General features: G+C 43.5%; 1 protein-coding gene across 2 annotated transcripts in view; it reads left to right on the plus strand.

Moving 5' to 3' along the window:
• The first annotated feature begins 382 nt into the window (after positions 1 to 382).
• The window catches only part of SLC9A4 (solute carrier family 9 member A4), a 61807-nt gene continuing 40571 nt past the window's right edge, over positions 383 to 21618 (plus strand). The window contains exons 1-2 of one of the 2 annotated variants that reach the window (XM_047747189.1): positions 383 to 734; positions 7608 to 8071. In XM_047747189.1, coding sequence (XP_047603145.1) covers positions 383 to 734; positions 7608 to 8071 — 816 coding nt within the window. The remainder of the gene's footprint in view (positions 735 to 7607; positions 8072 to 21618) is intronic. The other variant, XM_047747190.1, reaches the window with a different exon arrangement.

Here is a 21618-nt window from a genome sequence, read left to right on the forward strand (position 1 = left end):
TGCAGGACAGGTAGCTCCTTACTGAGACCTGGTGGAGAGGGAAGGATCGCCTTCCTAGTCAGAAGGACTCCAGTGATACCTGGGACGCACACCGTGGTGTCCTTCTTAATTTTCACTCACAAGATGAAACCAGTGTGCCGTGAAGTGAGGAAACAGCTTTGAATGAAGATATGTTTTTCCCCTTCCCAAACTGTTCTTCAAATCACGATCGGATGAAGGTCACACAGGTGACTTGGGCTTTACCGGGTCTACTGAATGACTGACGCCTTGGAGCCAGAGGCTGAGTTGTCTGGACACAAATCCTTTAAAGGTGATTTGAAAACATCGACACTCAGAATTCCATGGCAATCTCGGACTCTTCCTGGAATGACCCACAGACTGTATGTATATTACCTTTGACCCAGGTAGACGCCTCTGTGCTCTAGAAACCCTCCTCGCGGCAGATGTGTGGCACACAACTGCACACGGGGTAGGAGAAGCCCACAGCATGGGTTTTCCAATGCTTGTGCCTTGGAGCTGGTTGCTACTGCTGGTGGCCATCAAGTGTTCTGAAGCATCTTCAGATTTGAACAAATCCACAAATTCCACTGCCCAGCATGAACCTAATGTTCGGTTTGCTGCTGCCAGCTCAGAGGCCGATGAGAAGATATCTGTTTTTGCCCTGGATTATGACTACGTACAGATTCCTTATGAGGTCACCCTCTGGATACTTCTAGCATCCCTTGCAAAAATAGGTAAGTCCCCCAGACACCTGGTTGTGGGAGTTGTTCTCCACGTGAGATAATATACGTGAACTTTCACATACATTTCACTTGTAGGTGGTGAACTACATGGATTTTAATGGTTACTGCTATTAGATTTAAAAAAAAAAATCTGTTCCTTTGAGTCAAGGGAAAATTGTAACTGCTTTTTATGAAGCCATGTAACAACTCAGGATTGTGCTTTGAAATTTGAGCAGATTTCTGGGTCCTGGTTTGTTTTGATTTCTTCTGATTGCAGGGTGACAACTATGGGACATTATTTGGCATGTAAAAATCTCGAGTTCTATGCATTAAAAACTAGGGAATAAGGCATTAGACCTTGGAATGATACCCATTGGAAATTTCAGGAGCACATAATGATTCTTCTGTAAAATAGTCTTCCTTCATTCTTGGCCATGTAACTGTGGGCTTCATCAAAGACTCCCATTGTTTATTCTTTAAAAGTGACATGTGCTCCTTGCAGAATGACAGAAAGCAAGGAACAAGACAATCACAGGCCACTGGCCACTCTTATATCACCCAGTGGTGGGATATGGGGTCGTAAAGGAGGATATGTCAGTAAAATACTGGTTTATGCCTGAGCCAAATGGTGCCAGTGGGGTACCTCTACTTTCCTTTGTGAAATAAAGGGAATTTCAAGTTCATGGATTAAATTCTAATCAGGGTTATTTGTGCCAAAACCCAAAATAATGGTTTACACCCTGTGATCCTTTAATCCCTGACTCCACCGCCCCTTCTCCCTAAAACTAGCTTATTCCAAAGTGAAAAACTGATACAATTATCTCAGTCATTACGCAGGACATCTCCTTTGCCTCTGTTAGGAACTTTATTACTTTGTAGATAAGTTGTCTTATTGGGATAGAATCTATGATTCATTTGGATGCTTATTTATAATTTTCCCCTAGCATGGGTGTGAAACAAGGGTTGAGCCTTGGGATCTGGCAGATAACTCCTAGGGATCAGGTCTGTGGGCTCCGTCTCCCCATCTTACTCCCTCCTGGGGATGACGGGGTACGAGTGTAATCTCTAGATGCCCTTCACAATTGCTACTCATTTTGAGCTAGTAAAGTGTGAAGAGTGAATGGAAATTGTTAATTAGAAGAATTCCTGTGTGATTTGTCCAAGCATTAAATTTCACAGAGGGTCTCCTGTTATTTCTCAAAAGTGCTCAAGTGAAAATGGCTTTCTGATGGGATAACATTCTCAGTTCAGAGGTAGGGTTCTACCACCTTTCACGCAACTGCGTGGGCGCTGATATCATTCGAAGTGATCTTATGTGGATCTTGTCTTTTCCTGGGTGAACAATACTGTCCCCACCCACTCCTTCCCTCTTTACAGTAATGGAAGAAGTTGGGCTGGGAATCAAGGAACTAGAGCTGTCACTGACCAGCTAGTCACATTGTCTAAGTCTTTGCTGTGAAATTACTCTAAGACCTCCTTTTGGTGTAAATAAGGATTTTCTAGTGGCAAAAAGGTTTACATTTTATGTCAGTGAACTGCTCAATGCAGAAAGGATATATTTTATCTTGGTCTTATATTAGCATAAAATGCAGATTTTTTTTTAGAATATTACACATATCCAGACCCACAATGTCTAGAAGCTCAGAGGATGGTAAGGACGCTGTTATTCACAGGACTACAGGCTTAAATGGCCTTGATTTTCATTTTGGTGAACTGCAGCATACTTTAGAAAAAGAAAGTAACTTCAGTAGGTTATCATTTGGATCATTCTTTTTTTTAAAGATTTTATTTTTTATTTGACAGAGAGAGAGACACACACACACACACACACACACACACACACACACACATAGCGAAAGAGGGAACACAAGCAGGGGGAGTGGGAGAGGGAGAAGCAGCCTTCCTGCTGAGCAGGGAGACTGAAGCGGGGCTTGATCCCAGGACCTGGAACCATGACCGGAGCCAAAGGCAGACGCTTAACGACTGGGCCACCGAGGTGCCCCTGGATCATTCTCATTCAAATACAATTTCATACTTTCTAGCCTTTAAGAACTCAGACTATTTCTATCTTGTACACGAAAAGAAGGCTACATTTAGTGATTATTACTGGGCTCATAGTTTTATATATGGTGGCTCATTTGCTTGGGGCAAAAAAAAATGACATAAAACTTTCACACATGAAGAATCTATATAGATTTTTTAGATTCTATATTGTGAAACTTGAATCAAAATATAATTAACAATATTATATTTAACATTCATTCTTTTTTTTTTAAGATTTTAATTTATTTATTTGACAGACAGAGATCATGAGTAGGCAGAGAGGCAGACAGAGAGAGAGGAGGAAGCAGGCTTCCCACAGAGCAGAGAGCCCGATGTGGGGCTTGATCCCAGGACCCTGGGATCATGACCTGAGCCGAAGGCAGAGGCTATAACCCACTGAGCTACCCAGGTGCCCCTTAACATTCATTCTTTCACTCAGTCATTCTGTTGACAACATTCTTTGAATTCCCCTACCACACATCGTAATGACCACGGTTCCTGGCCTCAAGGGACTTAGCATAATGGGGAAAACAATTGAATCTAGCACTGCCTGGCAGGCGCTCGGACACAAGAACATCACGACTCTCCCCCAATCCTTTTTAGAACAGCCAACTCTACGTGTTATAGAAGAATATTATAGAACAAAGATAATACAGAGTCATCTCATATTTTGTTGTTTATCTTTTATTTTAGTTCCACTCCTTGACACATTACAGAAGGGTGTTCCTTGAGTCATTGGGCAGAATGGAATGGTAGGACCATCTCTGACTTTCAGGCAGGACGTTGCTATCAGTGGCCATTTGAATTTCAGGCACTGGAACTGAAAACTCTCAGTGACAACTCAGGATGGATGCTGTGGTCCATCATGAAAGAAAAAGAGAATTGGAGAGAGTGATGCACGTGGTGTTTCTCCTTATATTGCCCTACTTTACAGTGCACAGTGCCTCTTCCTGCCACCACCGCGTAGGTGTAACTTGGCTTAGACAGGTGCATGTTGGATCCATTTCGGGAAACTTGATTCCTGGAAGAAGGACCAAACTGGGAAGACACAGAGCCTGAGGAAATCACACTATAGGCTCTTCCACCTCTTTTACATGTTAAAGAATTCAATATAGTTAAAATGAGCACAATTAAAGAAGAGGAAGAAGGAGGAGGAGGGTGGGGAGGAGGACAAGAAAGCCGTTGTTAAGGAACAGAGAGAGCAGGACTCTCAGATTCTTGAAGGAGACCTTAAACTGGTCTTAAAGCCAATGTGTAGGCTTGTGGTTTTGGAAAGTCCCTTGATACTAATTATATCCTATCATAATAACCTGCCGGCTGATTACAAATGAAATTCAAAGCTGTGATCAGGTGAACCTACAGACTCTTGGATGGCTGTCTTTTTTTTTATTTTAATTTTTTTTATTTCAAGTTTTATTTAAATTCTAGTTTGTTAACATATATAGTAAAATTGGTTTCTCATAGAGAATTTGGTGATTTGTCACTTACATGTAACACCCAGTACTCATCACAACAAGTGCCCATCATCCATTTAACCCATCCCCCCCACCCACTTCCCTCCATCAACCCTCAGTTTGTTCTCTATAGTTAAGAGTCTCTTATGGTTTGCTTCTCTCTCTCTCTTTTTTTTTTCTTCCCTTATATTCATCTGTTTTGTTTCTTAAATTCTGCATATGATTGAAGTCATATGGTATTTATCTTTCTCTAACTGACTTATTTCACTTAATATCATACACTCTAGCTCCACCCACATTGTTACAAATGGCAAGATTTCATTCTTTTCAATAGCTGAGTAATATTCCATTGTGTATTTGTGTGGGTGTGTGTCTGTATATATATACATACATATATATACACGTATGTATACATGTGTAAATTTACATGTGTAAATATATATGTATACATACATGTATATATATGTATGTATATATATACAGACACACACCACATCTTCTTTATCCAATCATAAGTTGATGGACGTGTGGGCTCTTTCCACAGTTTGGCTATTGTTGATAATGCTGCTATAAACACTGGGGACCATGTACCCCTTTGAATCTCTATTTTTGCATCCTTTGGGTAAATATCTAGTGTGCAATTGCTGGGTCATAAGGTAGTTTTATTTTTAACTATTTGAAGAGCCATCATACTGTTTTCCAGTGTGGCTGCACCATTTGCATTTCCAACACCCCAAAATATATAATCCAGTTAAGAAATGAGCAGAAGACATGAACAGACATTTTTCCAAAGAAGACACACAGATGGCCAACAGACACATGAAAAGATGCTCAACATCACTCAGCATCAGGGAAATACAAATCAAAGCCACAATGAGATACCACCTCATTCCTGTAAGAATGGCTAAAATAGAATTAAAATTAAAATTCCTAAGGAGACATTCAATGGCTCACTATGGCCTGTGGAGAAATCTACATTCCTTAGCCTTGAACTCAAGACCCTGTCTTATTTGGCTCAATCATCTATGGACTCTTCTTCCAATATTCTTCCCAACTCATAAAAACTTTGCTGCAACCAGGTGCATCTCCTCAATGAATGTCAGACATATCTGACTGGGCCATTCCTGGCTCCCCTTTTTTTCTTTGGGGTTATTATCCCCATTTAAAATCTCTTCCCTTCTATTGGGGAGGGTATGTGCTATGGTGAGTGTTGTGAAGTGTGTAAACCTGGCGATTCGCAGACCTGTACCCCTGGGGATAAAAATATATGTTTATAAAGCTGTAAAAAAAAAAAAAAAAAAAAAAAAAAAAAAAAAAAGAAGAAAGAAAGGATGAATACCCAAGTTTTGTAGCAACATGGACGGGACTGGAAGAGATTATGCTGAGTGAAATAAGTCAAGCAGAAAGAGTCAATTATCATATGGTTTCACTTATTTGAGGGAAATTGGAAGGGGAGGTGAACCATGAGAGACTATGGACTCTGAAAAATGATCTGAGAATTTTGTTAAGGGGTGGGGGGTGGGAGGTTGGGGGCACCAGGTGGTGGGTATTGTAGAGGGCACGGATTGCATGGAGCACTGGGTGTGGTGCAAAAATAATGAATACTGTTATGCTGAAAAAATAAAAAATTAAAAAAAAAAAAATAAAATAAAATAAAATCTCTTCCCTTCTGCTGTCCAAATATGTAAGTCCTAGTCACTCCCCAACAACCTGTTCAATTTCTACTTCTCATATAAAAGCTTCTCTGGTGAACATTTAACCAGATCGATCATTCATGTACACACTTCTTCCAGCAAACAGACCAACTGTTGTGGGCAAGACACCTTGCTAAGCACTTTGGGTCAGTTGGAAGAATTTGGAGGTTAGTAGGGTAGATAAGTCACACACAGAAAATGGTAGGAAGAGAACATTGTTGTTAGATACTGATAAAATATTACAGTATTTCAGAGGAAAGCATATGATTTCCTTGGGAAGTGGTTGGGAAAAGTTTAATTTTGAAGACCAAGAAGGACCTAAATAGGTTGAAGAAAAGAACAATTCAGGAAGCAATAAATAAAGATACAAAAGGGGACCACAGGGAAAAAGGTGTGTGGTTGGCTGTCACATAGGATGCATAAGAAGGATAGTGTTGGGTGGGAGGGATACTGACTTGGAGAGAACCCTGGAGTGGACTGCTGTGCACTGATCTCTTCTGTTTGTTGGTATGGTCAGTATACACTTCACTGCATCCTTATGCATTGCCTTGTCTTTGTCTTCCTATTTGTTAATGTCTTATTTCTTAAATGTGTTCAAAAAGCTGGAATTATAATAAGTCTGTTTGGTTCTCCACATCACACACAGTGCTCAGCAGTGCCACACATACCCTCAGCTAAAAATCTGTGAGATGCTTTGTGTGCCTTGAGAGTCCTAGGTCGGGAATGAGATGAGCAGATACACATGATTTGGAAAAGTCATCTGACAGTGGAAGGTGGAATGGGCTGGGGAGTTGAAGGTGAGACAGGAGATCAGGAAGCCAGTGCAGAAGTCAGGATGGGAAATGGGGAAACCCTACATAAAGGTGGTGACTGTATGAATAAGGAGGAGGAGATGGTCCTTAGGGGCAGCCACTGAGAGACACAGATGATGAAATAGGGAGCTGGTTGCACGAGGAGCAAAGTGATGGGGGTTAAGGAAATGCAACTTGATTTCCTTCCCTTTCTAAAAGATGTATTTATTTATTTTAGAAAGATAGAGAGTTTGTGAGTGGGGGGAAGGGTGGAGGGAGGGAATCCTCACATAGACTCCCCACTAAGCATAGAGGCTGACATGAGGGCTCCATCCCATGACCCATAATATCGTGACCTGAGCCAAAACCAAGAGTCAGACACTCAACTGACTGAACCACCCAGGCACCCCTTGATTTCCTTCGTATGCAGCTGACCAGATGGCAGTGTCATTGGTTAAGTGAGGAAAATACAATAAAAGGCTGAATTTTCATTTATTGGCTTGGTGGAACGGAAGTTCAGAAGAAGCTGACTGTGATTGACTCTGAATGAGCCTTAGAGGGTCTTGCACAGGAGCTTTACCTCCTTGCTCTTCTTCTCTCACTGCCCTCTCAGACCCTGTGAAGTGGGGAAACAGGACAGAGGAAGAGGAGGGGACAGCGGGCTGAGGACTACTCTGAGACCTGCACTGAGCCTGGCCTGTTAAGTACTTGATCTGACTGAAAGCCCTGGCAACACTTCCCAGTCCCTGCTGCAGATGGGGTGCTAAGGCTCAGGGAGACACATCACCCCAGGTCCCATCTGCTTGGTTTCAGAAGGCCTCTTCTTCACCCGTCTCCTGGTATCTTCATGCCAGAGCCATTTTATTAGCAAACATCTCAATGTGGTTCTCTGCTCTTTTCTAGGCTTCCATCTTTACCACAGACTACCAGGCCTCATGCCAGAAAGCTGCCTCCTCATCATCGTTGGGGTTCTGGTGGGTGCCATCATCTTCGGCACTGACCATAAATCTCCTCCCGTCATGGATTCAAGCATCTACTTCCTGTACCTCCTTCCACCCATCATCCTGGAGGGTGGTTACTTCATGCCCACCCGGCCCTTCTTTGAGAACATTGGGTCCATCCTGTGGTGGGCAGGCCTGGGGGCCCTGATCAATGCCTTTGGCATTGGCCTCTCTCTCTACCTCATCTGCCAGATCAAAGCTTTTGGCCTCAGTGACGTCAACCTGCTTCAGAACCTGCTGTTTGGCAGCCTGATCTCAGCCGTGGACCCGGTGGCTGTGCTGGCTGTGTTCGAGGAGGCACGTGTGAATGAGCCACTCTACATGATGATCTTCGGGGAGGCCCTTCTCAATGACGGAATTAGTGTGGTAAGATGTCAAAGCGTGTCCCCAGGGAGAGCAGGGGTCAGGGTAGGCCTGGAGACAGGAGTCTGTCCTCAGGGCAATTGGAGAAGGCTGAGCGGGACTGGGTCTTGGCTAGGCGGGGATAGGCTTTGGTCAATGGAATGTGACCCAAGTTCTGATGACTTCCCTTATGACCTGCATCAAGTATATAATTACTTGCTACTAGTGCTTTTCATTCAGTAGCCAGATGACCTCTTTAAAGAGAGAAAAAGTAGAGGACTTATCTATCATTGTTTAGTTAAACTCAAGTTTTCACTTAGGAAGAGGGAACTGCTGTCAAGGGCTTATCTGGTTTTCACACTGGGATAAACAGTACTTCACCATTTTTCTTTTCTCTCATTCACTGGACCTCATCCTCCTTCTCTTTATGTACTTTTTGTTCATTTGTTTTTAACGTGTTGCATGAGATGATGAAGTCAAATAAAAGAAGGGGTAGGAAGGGAATTGAAAAGGATTTGCAAAAATACGTTGGCTGGTGTATCTGTCTTGATTGCCTGACTCCTCCAAAATATGTGAATGAGACAATTTTGCTTTAGGACTCCCAGAGAGAAGCTGAGAAAAATTTAACAGGCTGAGTCAACACATAGTGTTAAGGCCCAGAAGATATCTTTGGTGCTGGGATAGTCAGACAAGACACTCCCACTCCTTAGTTGTGTTACATTACTACAAACCTTCACCAGGTGTTAGTCTAGGAGGCTTTTGTATATAGTTTGATTTCCCTTCCTAACTTTAAATTTCTATCACATCACATGATACTAGAATGCACTTTCAGTGTAGAAGACTCGAATGGTGCAAAATTACACAGCATAAAAACACAAAAGCCTCCCCTTGTCCCTCTCCTCACTGTCTACAGTAACTATGATCAGTTTGGCTTTTCCTTCCCTGTATTTATTATATGTGTATATGTATATAAGTGTATATGCACACACACATATATGTAGGTGTATATTGTTTTGCATAAATTGGGTGCGATTATATGTATTGCTTAAATATAACAAGTCTTAGAATTCATTTTATGTCATTTTAATTGTTAGGTAGTGTTTCACAGATTACATTGACGATAATTTATTTAACCATTTCCTCACAGATGGATATTTAGGTTGCTACCAATTGTTCACCTTTATTTTGTTTTCTTTTTTTTAAATTTCTCTTAAAAAAATAGGATGTTGTATTGAATATTCTTGTTTCTGCATGCATCTCTTTTTGTTTGTGAGGGTTTTATAGGCTATATTGTCAGAAGTGAAATTTCGAAAGTGAATACCTTCAAAAATTTGAAAGATGCTGCTGTTTTAATCACCTCCTCTTCATGGGGTTGATGAGGGAAGGATTCCTGCCCCAGGGATAGAAGTGACAGCCCACCATAAAGAGATGACACCAACTAGATGCATATACTCACAGCCCAGGGGAGGAGGACACTGCACACCACACAGGGCCACATGGGTGCTACACGTGGGAACAGAGGGAACAATCAGGGGTATGGGAGTAAGGCTTTGTTGTAGCAAGAAGAGAGGTGCCTCCTGGTTCCCACAGGATGACGTGATTGGTTTGTTTTACAAAACTCCACAGGCTGTCAGGAGATTGACACCTAATATTCAGGGATGAGCAGGTATGGCACCCAGTCCCAGCAGTAAGGAGGGCTTTTTGGCCAGCAGGCAATCAGATGGGGGAGGAGAGTTTGCAGTTGAGGACCCTCCCAGCTTTACCAAATGCCTAGGTAGCACATAACATTGGATCTTAATTTAAGTCTTACACCATAGCTGCTAGAATTTTCTGGAAACACCTTATGGTCTTATATTTTCCATAGACAGTGCATTAAATATTAGTATATTAAGTATTTTCTTTATTGAAGCCCACAACGACATTGCTTCTTAATGTTTTCGAATCAAATGAGCAAAAACGGGTTAGGCATATTTGTTTAATTTGCAGACATCTCTTCCATGATCTTGGTTCATTAGTGTTTTTCATGTTGTAAATTGGAGGTTCATATCCTCTTACAGTTGCCAGACTTTAAAAAAAAAAACAACAACAACAACTGAGGACACCCAGTTAAATTGAAATTTCATATAAACAATGAATTTTTATTATAAGTGTGTCCCAGTTATTGTATGCAAGTACCACATCCTGTCCGTTTTCTTTGCTGTTTTTTTTAAATTTTTTAATTGATTTGTAGAAACTCACTAAATTATCTAAATTTGAAACCTTTGAGTATTACATGCAAATCAAATACTTTCTCTCATTCTGTCACTTAAAATTTTTTAGACTATGATTTTTTTTATCCTATAAAAGTTTTAAATTTTTATGAGCTCAAACCTAATGTACTCTTTTATTGCCTCTGCAATTCATATCTTGTTTGCAGAGATTGTATCTAACCAAAGAACATGCAAACATTTTTTTTAAGATCTTATTTATTTATTTTACAGACAGAGAGTGAGTGCCAGCTGGGGGGGGGCAGAGGGAGAGACAGAATCTCAAGCAGATTCCTGCTGAGTGCAGAGCCTGGTGCAGGGCCTGATCTCATGACCCTGAGATCATGACCTGAGCTGAAATCAAGAGTTGGCCACTTTACGACTGAATCACACAGGCACCCCACAAACATTGTTTTTTTGTTTTGTTTTGTTTTTCTTTTTCACCTTTTACAATTAGCTATTTAATTCATCTGGTACACAATGCTTTATAGTGAGGACTTCATGCGAAAGTAGAAAGTACGGGGACAAAAGGCTCCTAAAAAGTAATCAAAGACATCTAGGTTGGATTCACCAAGTGAAGGAGACCCGTACATGAAGTTGGAAGTCAGTTTATTGATTCATAATGCGAATCTCTAACCATTTAAGAAGATGCTGAACTCATTAGGGCTCCATAGTCTTTCCTTCTGGGCAAGTTCCACAGGAAGCCAAGTTGTCAGAAACTGAGAGGGGAGGCTGGGAGTCCAGATTCCAGACTCCTGCCATATGCCTCAGAATCACCTCAGTGATTCACCTCATGAATATTTGAATGTCCAAACCCCATCTCAGGCTCTCTGAGAATGGAACCTGGCAATCTGTATTTTAACAGGCACCTCTGATGATTGTTGACACTTGAGAACTCTTGGTTTCCTGCCTTTAAGTTGAGAGTAGCTGCTGTATCTTGATGTAAAATAGTGCTATGTTTGGAACAAGGGCAGCTCTCTCCTCACACTGGGCTGGATTGACTCTGAGATCCCCTTTCCTCACCCCATTCTGTCTTTAGATACTTTCATCCTTTCAGTGTTCTTACAATGGAGTAAGTGGCCTCAGCTGGGAGCCTATCCACTCCCACGATGGCCCCTTTAAGCCATGAGGTGTTCATTTCACAGTTCACCTTCCAAAGATTTCACTTAAATCCAAGTTATTGGGTGTTACTTGCTTACTGTAACTCCCACTCCCAGCAGCGTCACTGAGGAGGCTTATCTGTGATAACATCAAAGGCACCTCTTGGCAGGCCATTCTGAGGTAATTAATTCTTCAACCTTTCCTTCACCAGTGCCTTTCCAAATATCACTTCTTGTCATTTTCCCAGAACGTGCTATTTATAGCACTGGACTATGTTACCTCTTTGGTGTTGCCTCTGAACTTAAGAATCTGACGTCCCCCTGAATTTTCTCTTGATTTTACATCTAGAGCCAATCACAGCTTGGTTTCTGGTCAGAGTTTCTTGGCTAACAAGATTTGTTTGAATTTCCCAAAGTTTAATTGTTTCCATTTGGACTTTTTTTTTTTTTTAATGATCATTTCAGAATAAAATGACAATTTTCAACTGACCACAGTATCTGCTGAGGGCACTGCTGTGACCTCCAATGGGCCAAGCTGTTGTTGTGTTGGCTGCATGAGGGTCGCCCATATGTCACTCCTGGGTCACTCTGTGGTCGCTCACAGCACAGTGAATATTAAGTGTGTGCTGGGGCACTTCTGTGACCCAGTGTGAAACCAGAGGAGCTCCAGGGCCAGATTTAGAAGGCAGTTTGAAAGCAACTGGTATTTAATGCAGTCCAGTTGTATTTTGAGCAAAGGCCCTTGAACTCACCCTTTCATGGAGGAAGGGGCCTTCCTGAGGGCAGCAGTCACAAGTACGCTCTTTCAGCAGAAAGTCTGAGTCATCAGGAAAGCGATCTGTGATTTGTGGGTTACATGTGACAACTCCACAGATCTTTATCCACCGAACAGATACTTTCTCAGTAAAGAAGAGCTGTTCTAGAGCTGTCAAAATACCAATCGGACCCTCCAGGTCTCTTGTCCACCCTTAGTGGTGGACAAAGGGAGCAGAGACAAAACCCTAATATGATCACTAGCACCCCCGGTTGAATGACATGGCCAAAGTCATAGCAAGGAGCTATATTCAGCTAGTATATCCAGGCCCTGGGTGGGATCACTTCAACCCTTACTATTTTATTAAATTCTTGCATTTTACTATGACACATGACTTAACAACCCCATTTCACAGATGAAGAAAACAAGGCAAAAGAAATTAAAATAAATTGAACAACGGCATTGTTGCTTGACAAAGGACAGTCTGGATAAGACACACAGCTCTGCCCTATTCCAATCTTTTTCCTTGTATTCTTACCTCTTGCCTTTCTTCCTTTTTTTCCTCTTTCTTCCCTTCTTCCCCTCCATCTCTTCCTCTCTCTTTCTCTCTAAAGATTTTGTTTTTAAGTAATCTCTACACCAAGCATGGGGCTTGAACTCACAACACTGAGGGCAAGCGTTGCCTGCTCTACCCACTCAGCCCATCCTTTTGAGTTTCCAACCCATGGAGTCCCAAGGGATATGAGAGAACTCATGTGTTACCGCTGAGTGCATTGGGCTCATGTCCATTTAGCAGGGAAGCCAGGGCTCTTTCTTTGAATTGGCTAACGGGGCCGAGTCCAGCTTGTGGCTCCGGGAAATGTTCTGATCATCTCTGTGCCCCATTTCTGTAAATATTGGAATGATGAGATTCCTTAGTTCCTAGGGTCACTGGAAAATTCCTATTAAACATGCATGAGTACTCAACACGCAGGGAGCACTCAGTGAATGTATCACAGAAGCTCCTGGACACGGCATGGCAGATGGCTTACTCTTAGTGGACAGTCGGTTTGAAATATGGTGCTACTTCATTTTCTGGAGGCATATGGTTTTCCCTGAGGGAGGATTGTTTCTCCCTGGTTTTCCCTGAGTCAGTTTGCTAAACATGGCCATGCTACCAAGGTCTCTTTTGTTTCTCATCTCTCCCCATCTTCCCCCTCCTCCATCTCATCTGAGAGGTCCAAGAGGCCAGCACAGGCCAGGACTGACACTTGAGCCAGGGTGGAGGGTTCCAGAGCAGTCTGCTCCTGACTGGTACTCCATGCTCTCCCACCTCTCTCCCTCTCTCCCTGCGCTTTCTTTCCCTCTGATTTTCTTTCCTTTGTATTCATCCGGCATCTTGCTACGGTGGAGTCCATCCTCCAGCACAACATTGAATGAGAGAGTAGTAGAGGGAGGCAAATGAAAATATCTGATTGAGCACAGACCTCTGGCCCCTCACGTGGCTGGTGCTTCATGGAGATTTCCTTATTCAAGATTCACTGCAACCTGATGTAGCCAGGGTTGTTGTCCCCATGGCATAAAGGGACAGTATGTATGGGTTAAGAAGAGAGACACCCCCCACTCCCATCCCGGACTCCAACCTCCGAGTTCGCATCTCCTGTTGGTTCTTCTTGCTTCTTTGAGCTTCTGAATTCACAGATCGCCAGGTGCTTATGGTTCTTCATTGTTATTTTTATTATAAAGACACAGATGGTCTGGAAGTTGTTTTTTGGATACAATTTATTCTATGTGGTTCAGGATCCAAGAGATAGAATGAAAAGTTGCCCTCCCCCTGCTTTTCCAGGCTGCTTTTCTAAGGCAGAAATCCATAGCACCGGTTTCTTCACAGACAGCTTTTGCCTTTCATTCAATTTACCCCTGTTTTATTATGCATGCTTGTTGCTGGCCTTAGATCCTAAATTGCTAGACCCCTTATGCTAGAATTCCCTGCCCTCCTCTCGTCTCATCTTGCCATCCCTTTGCCAGCCTAACTTGGCAAACTATTTGCCAGGTGAACCCCGTGATTCCACTCCTAGCAGCTCCTGCCATCATTCCTATGAACTTCGGCTCATGTCATGATCCCAGGTCCTGGAATCGAGCCCCAAACTGGGCTCCCTGCTCCTTTCAGCAGGGAGCCTACTTCTCCCTCTCCCTCTGCCTGCTGTTCCTCCTGCTTGTGCTCTCTCTGTGTCAAATAAATAAAAATAAAATCTTAAAAAACAACAATGATGAAAGGACCAGGTTCTGAGAGTTTGGGGGTTGGTGAAAGTGGAGATTCAGGGACAGTGGTGTGTCTGGAGAGAGCATGGAAGCTCCACACACTGTCCCTGTGCCTTACCCTATGCACCCCCTCCATCAGGCTGTTCCTGAGTTATAGCCACCTATACCAAACTGGTAATCTGGTCAGTAAAATGCTTCTTTGGAGTCTGGAGGGTGAGTTTTGTGAGCCATTCTGGCACATAAATAGAATCTGAGGAGGGCATTGTTGGAACTTCCTTTCTATGTCCAGTTGATCGGAGACACAGGTGACAACCCGGACTTGTGATTGGCATCTGGAGTGCAGGTAGGGAGGACATTCCTGTGGGACTGAGTCCTTCACCTGTGGGGTCTGATGCTATCTCCAGTTGAGTTAATTGTTCAGAGTTGTGGGATTAATCACACTTATAGCTACTGGTGTTAGAATTGGGTGTTAGTAATAATACAAGTCCACCTATGTGAGTGCTTCTGAGTCAGGGATCTCCTCACATCCTAGGTGATGCCACGTCACCTGGTCGATCAGGCAGTCTAAGCTTTTCCTAGAGAAGTGCTGTGCGCAAACTTGACTCTTTAGTGGGCATGGTAGGCATTATTTTCTTGTTCTCTTTTTACCTCCTTATTTCCTTATTTCAACTTATTCAGGCTGCTAGGATAGGAAGTGAGAGGCTCCACATACAAGTAGACAGGTTCCTCTGGCCAAGAATATTGGGAGCTCAGTGTAGAAGGCAGAGGCAAAACTTACAAGTTGTACAATCTTGAGCAGGTGGCTCAATCTATTTGTGTCTCCATTTTCCTGGGTGTACAATGGGATAACTGATCTCACCTCAGAGAGTGGTTTCGAGGAGGATATGAAAAAATACACAAAGATGTCCGGCACATAGTAGTTGATGACTAAATGGTCCTTTTGCCCTTCCCATATTCGAGGGGAAGTTCCACACAAGAAAGGCAATCTGGTTGGCATCTGTTGGCATAGAAATGGGGAGAAGTCCTAAACCGCAGACAGACTGGGCCCTGGAGCCTTGGCTGGTTGGCTGTAGTTGCCTGGGGAATGAACTTCACTGCCCTTGCCCTTGCAAGGGCTCAGCAAGTGCACCTGAGCTATGAGACAACTCCCCCATGGCTGCTTCTGACCCACCGTGGTGGGGAGAGCAGGTGTCTGGTGCTCGCCCAGCCAGGGGCCCAAGCAATTTCCTTCAGACATGTGCTTTCAACAAAACATTTGGAAGTTAGCCCACAGCTGCCATTGGCAGTGAAATATGGGGCTGACTACGAGGTGCAGGAGTGACCACACGCCTGCACACGTGTGATGCAACAGCAAAAAGACCTTGGGATGAAACAGGATGTTGGAGAGGTCACAGATTCACCAACCTGGAGGAGGCAAATCTGACTCCTAAATGTCCCCAACTGGGTGACACCGTTACCTCCCAAATATCCTATAGACTCTTGTTCACCAGCAGCCTGAAAGATCTGTCCCCTAGATGCATGTCCCAATTCAGGAGCTTAAGCAGTACAGGGACAGAGAGGGACATTGCGATCATTATTTCACTGGAATTCCTCAAACTTGATTCACATACACTTGTTTGGTTCATTTTCTTTGGGTTGAAAAAACAATGATTGCTGTGGGAATTGTATAAATCAATTTTCCACCAGCCTACGCCGTGAGCCCTTTACGGGTGGTTAGAACTCCCTCCAACTCCCAAGTGCAGGAAAAAAGAACAAAGCCTCCCTGGTTGTCAAGTTGTCCTTCCTTTGTCAGGAGGGAGGTTGAACAGCTGTGGAAATGAATTTGGAAAAGAAACACTTGGGGAGAAAAGCAAACTCTGTAAGCCTTTAGAGAACAAGCAGAATGAGCACAGAAAAGCATGTGCAAGCCCTTCTTTCAGAACCATAACGACCACGCACTGCACAGCGAGCGCACTGAGTGCCCGGATGCAGGAGCGCAGGAGCGTTGTCCCGGCCTTTGATGAGCCGCCAGCTATCAACATTTGCCTTGTTTCTTCTTAGCTGTAAATTCTTTTTCTTGCCCTACAACCAGGAACCTGCCTGTTCTTCTGTATTTTCTTTTTTCTGTTTGTTTGTCGATTTATTTAATTTAGAGTGAAGAGAGAGCCTGCACATGGAAGTGGGGGTAGGGGCCCCGGGAGAGACTCTCAAACAGACTCCCTGCTCAGCGTAAACCCCACTTGGGGCTCCATCGCCCAACCTTGAGATCATGATCTGAGCTGGCCCTGAAATCATGAACCCAAGAAACCAGAGACCCGAAACCTGGAGTTGTTTGCTCAACCAAGTGAACCACCCAGGTGCCCCCTTCTGTATTCTCTTACTGCCCTTTCAAGCCATAGAGATTTCTAAGGAAATTACGTAATTCATTAATAAAAGTCATTGACTTGGGAGAAAAGCCTGGAACTACAAAGAGAGTTTCCTAGTTCAGTGGTTTTCAATAGAGCCCACCCTCCTGCATTCTGAAGGGTGAGTTGGGTGTGTTGGGCTGCGGTTGGGAAAAAATATGCTCAGCGTCTGGGAAAAAATATGCTCAGCGTCAGGGAAAAGCCCCACGAGTTGGCTGACAAAGAGTTTCCCTATAGCTTCCTAAATGATTGTGTAAGGTGAACAGTAGGTCCAGCAGAACCTGTTGTACAAGGCTGCTCTGTGACATGATATCCAGATGGTGGGCTGGAGAGGTGAAGCCATGGGTACTGTCTGGGCTGTGGTTCTCCAGATTTTACCCCTCACCACCCAGGACCAGCTGTGGTCCTTAGTAAGTAGGAGACTCACAGCCTGGGAGAAAAACAGAGAGATCTTGAAACCCAGAGCCTTAATTTTAAGGATGCAAGTTCTGTCCTGTTTGAGCCAGAGAGCTCCTGAATTCAAATCATCTATTTACTCCTCATTCTTTTATTCACAAAAAAACTATTACTGAGCAACCCCTTTCAGTTTCTGAAAGTTCAGTTTCTCCAAAGAAGCCAATCACCAAGCTCGTCTTTGGTGAGTTTAAATCTACTGGTCACAGCTGATGTTTGCTTTTATAGTTAATAAAATTTCTGAGGTTAATAGCCTTTAAATGACTTTTCCTGTCATGTTGGTGTACTAACACCAGATGGTGAAAGATAGCCCTGTGGGCATTTGCTCTAAGCTGATGAGAGGGCGGGGGAGGCCAAGCTGAGGTAGACTCTGGAGTGCTAGGCTGCGACCTTCCTTGGATGGTAATATGGGTGAGGAACAGGTGTTGGAGGGCCCACGTGATGACTGTTAGGTGCGTTTTGACCTGCTGAGCTTGAGATACCTATAAGCCATTGAAAAGAATTTTCCCCAAGTTTTAGAAATAGGAGTCTGAAGGGTGGGGGCAGGATCTAATGGACGTGCATGCTTGGAAGCCATTGGCAGGTAGGTGGTAATTGCAGCTTTGAAACCTGGCAGCCCTCCTTCCTACCATTCTTCAGGCTGAGAAGAATTTTCAGGCTTCTTATATGAAGATGAATTTCTCAAAGAAGCTTCTTTGGTGGGCCCTACATCAATAAAGTCCTGCCGCTCACACTTCTCTTTATTAAATCTTCTGACATCTCTTCAGGTCATCTTCCTGGCCTCTGTTCTCTGAGGTTCTAAGCGACATGTATTCAGGGATATCTAGTCTAGGAGAGCTGGGAAATCCCGTGTTAAGTGTCCTCTCTGGGGTTGCTGATCATCTCTTTCCTTTCTTTAGGAGTGAAGCTGAAGCTTCCTCCATTCTGTCTTTTATTTTATATCATTATGCAGTGCCTGTAGGTCATTGCTGGGTTCCTTAGTTGATTTCCTTTACCCGTCAGAGCCAGCGGTTGTCAGGAAATGCTCTATGACAGAATCTAATGTGTCTATGACCCTTCAAACAAAAGAGAAAATTAGCTGGGCTTATTATTTAATTTCCTGTAAGGTCGTTGGGTACAGCTCCCTCTGACAGTCTTTGTACCTGTCCAGTATCTGATGTAGAGTAAGGATCATTTTTACTGTGATTCTGAAATTTCAATGCTTTTCACATGTGTGTGGAGTCAGGAATTAGTTAGGCTTTTTGTTTTTAAGGAATTGAGTTTATGGCAAACTTAAGGAATGAGGATTAGTTAAAAAGACATACACAAAGTAATCAGGAAGACAGAGATCCCAAAGTAGCCTGTTAGGGCCACCATAATAAATAGCACAGACTGGGGGGCTTACACCAGAGAAAAGTATTTTCTCAGACTTCAGGAAAAGTCCAACACCAAGGTGCTGGTAGGGTTGGTTTCTGGGGAGACCTCTCCTCCAGGATGGCAGCTGGCTGCCTTCTGGCTGTGACTTCATGTGGCCTTTCCTGTGTGTGCCTTCTTGGTACCCCTTCCTTTTCTTATAAGGACACCAGTCTTACTGGATTAGGACCCCTCCCTTATGACCTCATTTTAACTTAATTACCTCTCAATAGACCCTATCTCTTATTCACTCACATTCTGTAGTACTGGACATTAAGACTTCACATAAATTTGAGGGGGACACAATTCAGCTCAGAGAAGACCCATCAGGAGCCCTTCAGGAAATGCTTTACTACCAGGCCTGATAAAAGCTGTACCTGGGACCAAGCTGGTTTTAGGGATTTCAGAAGTACCTAAAGTTCAGGAAAAGAAACAAACAAACAGAAAAGTAAAATCAATGAATCACTGAAGTAGTCATTAGTATAAGTTTATTGTGTATAGACCCAAAAAGACGTCTGCAAACCAGGAGCACTCAAACCAAAACATGGAATGAGGATATGTTGTGAGCAAGAAGCTTATCTAGTGTGAGGGCAGAGACTGTTCTTTATAGTGATTGGTTACAATATTAGAATTTTCTTAAATGAAAGGGAATTGGTTAGTGGTCACTTCATATCAATTTTAGGGAATTATTTAAGGTTTGCTAGAGGGCGCCTGGGTGGCTCAGTAGGTTGAGTGTCTGACTCCTGGTTTCGGTTCAGGTCATGATCTCAGGGTCCTGAGTTCAAGCCCCGCATCAGGCTCCACGTTCAGCAGGAAGTCTGCTTGAGATTCTCTTTCTCTCTGTCTGTCTCTCTGTCTGTCTGTCTCTCTCATCTGCTTGAGATTCTTTCACTCCCTCGGACCCTCCCCTTGCTCACTTACTCTCTCTCTCTAAAACAAACAAATAAAATCTTTTAAGTTTTGCTAATGATTTTCAGAGATGTATGCAAAGAGAGACATAGGTGGTGCTAGCCTGGCTTGTCTCACAAAATAATGTAAATTAAGTGTTGCTGACTAAACTGGTTTTGTCTGCTCAGGAAATTTTCCAGTCTGGTTTCCATTTGTGTTTGGCTTTCACAGAAGCAAGAGTTCATAATCTTCTGATTGTCAGGAAGGTCCAGATTATGCTGTGGTAATAAACATCCTTCTAAACCTCTTATTTCTTGTTTACACTACTGGTCTGTCATGGGCCAGCCAGATGCTCCATTCATCGTGGTTACTCGGGACCCTGGGCTTATAAAGCAGGCACCATATTGAACATTGCTGGGCACTGCTAGGAACTGCGCCACAGGGCAAAAGAGTTATGGAAACTCACTCAGCAAGCAAGTGTCCCATCTCATAAATGATATATATCACTCCTCGAAACTCATTCAAAATCAAAACGTGGCCAGGCTTAGTCACATGGTGGAACTGAAAGTGGAGTCCTACCAGGTGCCTTGAAGGAAAAGAACCATGGGCTAAACCGTGCTAATAAGTATCACATGATCCCTCCAGAGTGCTGCCTCCCCGACCCCCACCCCCCTGGCCCACCATGGACGCACCATGCGTCAGTTGCTTAGAATCTGCTCCTTTGTATAGCTCTTTCCAGTTTCACTCCAAATAGAGTCAACATAATCTACTCAATTATCTTTTCCACTACTCCTACTCATAATCCTTACTTCTTTATGCCTCTTTATCATCTCTTAATTGATCTCATGGTATTTATTTGTCTATACCTAGTCAAGTCTCCCTGTACTTCTCAGAAAATAGAGTTGCTATAGATCATAAGTAGGGAGAGGATATTCCTGACAGTTACGTCTATGGACAGTTTTCTCAAGAGTCTGTGTACTCTGTCCTTCAATGGGAAGTCTCATGTTGAAAGCCGCACGAGGCTACCCCTTCCTTAGATTCAATGTCATAGCAGTCACCCTTACCAGGAGCCACTGAATGGTGGGGAGTATGACTATGATGTCAGGAGGGTTTGTGTATTGAAAGGGTTTTGCTGACTTTTGCAGTGGTTTCTGGTTGGTTAGTTTTTTTGTTTTAGATTTTATTTATTTATTTGAGAGAGAGAGAGAAAGAGAGAATGAGCGATCATGAGCAGGGGGAGAGGCAGAGGAAGAGGGAGAAGCAGCCTTCCCACTGTGGAGGGAGCCGGATGCGAGGCTTAATCCCAGGACCCTGGGAGTATAACCTGAGGTGAAGGCAGACATTTAACCAACTGAGCCACCCAGGTGCCCCTCAGTGGTTTCTCTCTCTCTCTCTCTCTCTTTTTCATTTTTTTGACAGAGAGATACATAGCGAGACGGGGAACACAAGCAGGGGGAGTGGAAGAGGGAGAGGGAGAAGCAGGCTTCCCACAGACCAGGGAGCCCTATGTGGGGCTCGATCCCAGGACCCTGGGATCATGACCTGAGCCGAAGGCAGACTCAATGACTGAGCCACCCAGGTGCCTCCTCAGTGGTTTCTCTTAAAGGGTTGATGTTATTATGATCTTGGGAGGTTTCATGAACTTCTTCAAAGGAACATAACAGGACCATTCCCTGAGCCCCCCTCTCTGAACTGTTGTGTGTTACACTGTTTGTGACACATCAAATGTGTGGCTGTGTTTTCCTATACCAGCCAGTTCTCCAACTCTCCAGACTTGGTGTTCTACAGTTTAATTCAATTCTGACACTAATTCCGAATTAACACAGATCCCACAGATGAAGGACTCAGTCCCATTAAATGGCCCCTACTTCAGACATCCATTGCAAGTCTGGGCCACTCATACTGAAATTGGCTGTGAAATTGGGGGTTCCAAAACCCTCTCCTCAGGTTTGGTAATTTGCTAGAATAGCTCATAGAACTTGGGAAAGCACTCTACCTTGGTTGCCAGTTAGTTATAATGGATGCAAATCAGGAAGAGCCAAATGAAAAAGAGGCATAAAGCAAGGTATAGAAGGAAGAGTTGATATTCCATGTCCTCTCCAGGTGTGCCATC

Source organism: Lutra lutra, chromosome 9 (genome assembly GCF_902655055.1).
Source record: "Lutra lutra chromosome 9, mLutLut1.2, whole genome shotgun sequence".
Lineage (NCBI taxonomy): Eukaryota > Metazoa > Chordata > Mammalia > Carnivora > Mustelidae > Lutra > Lutra lutra.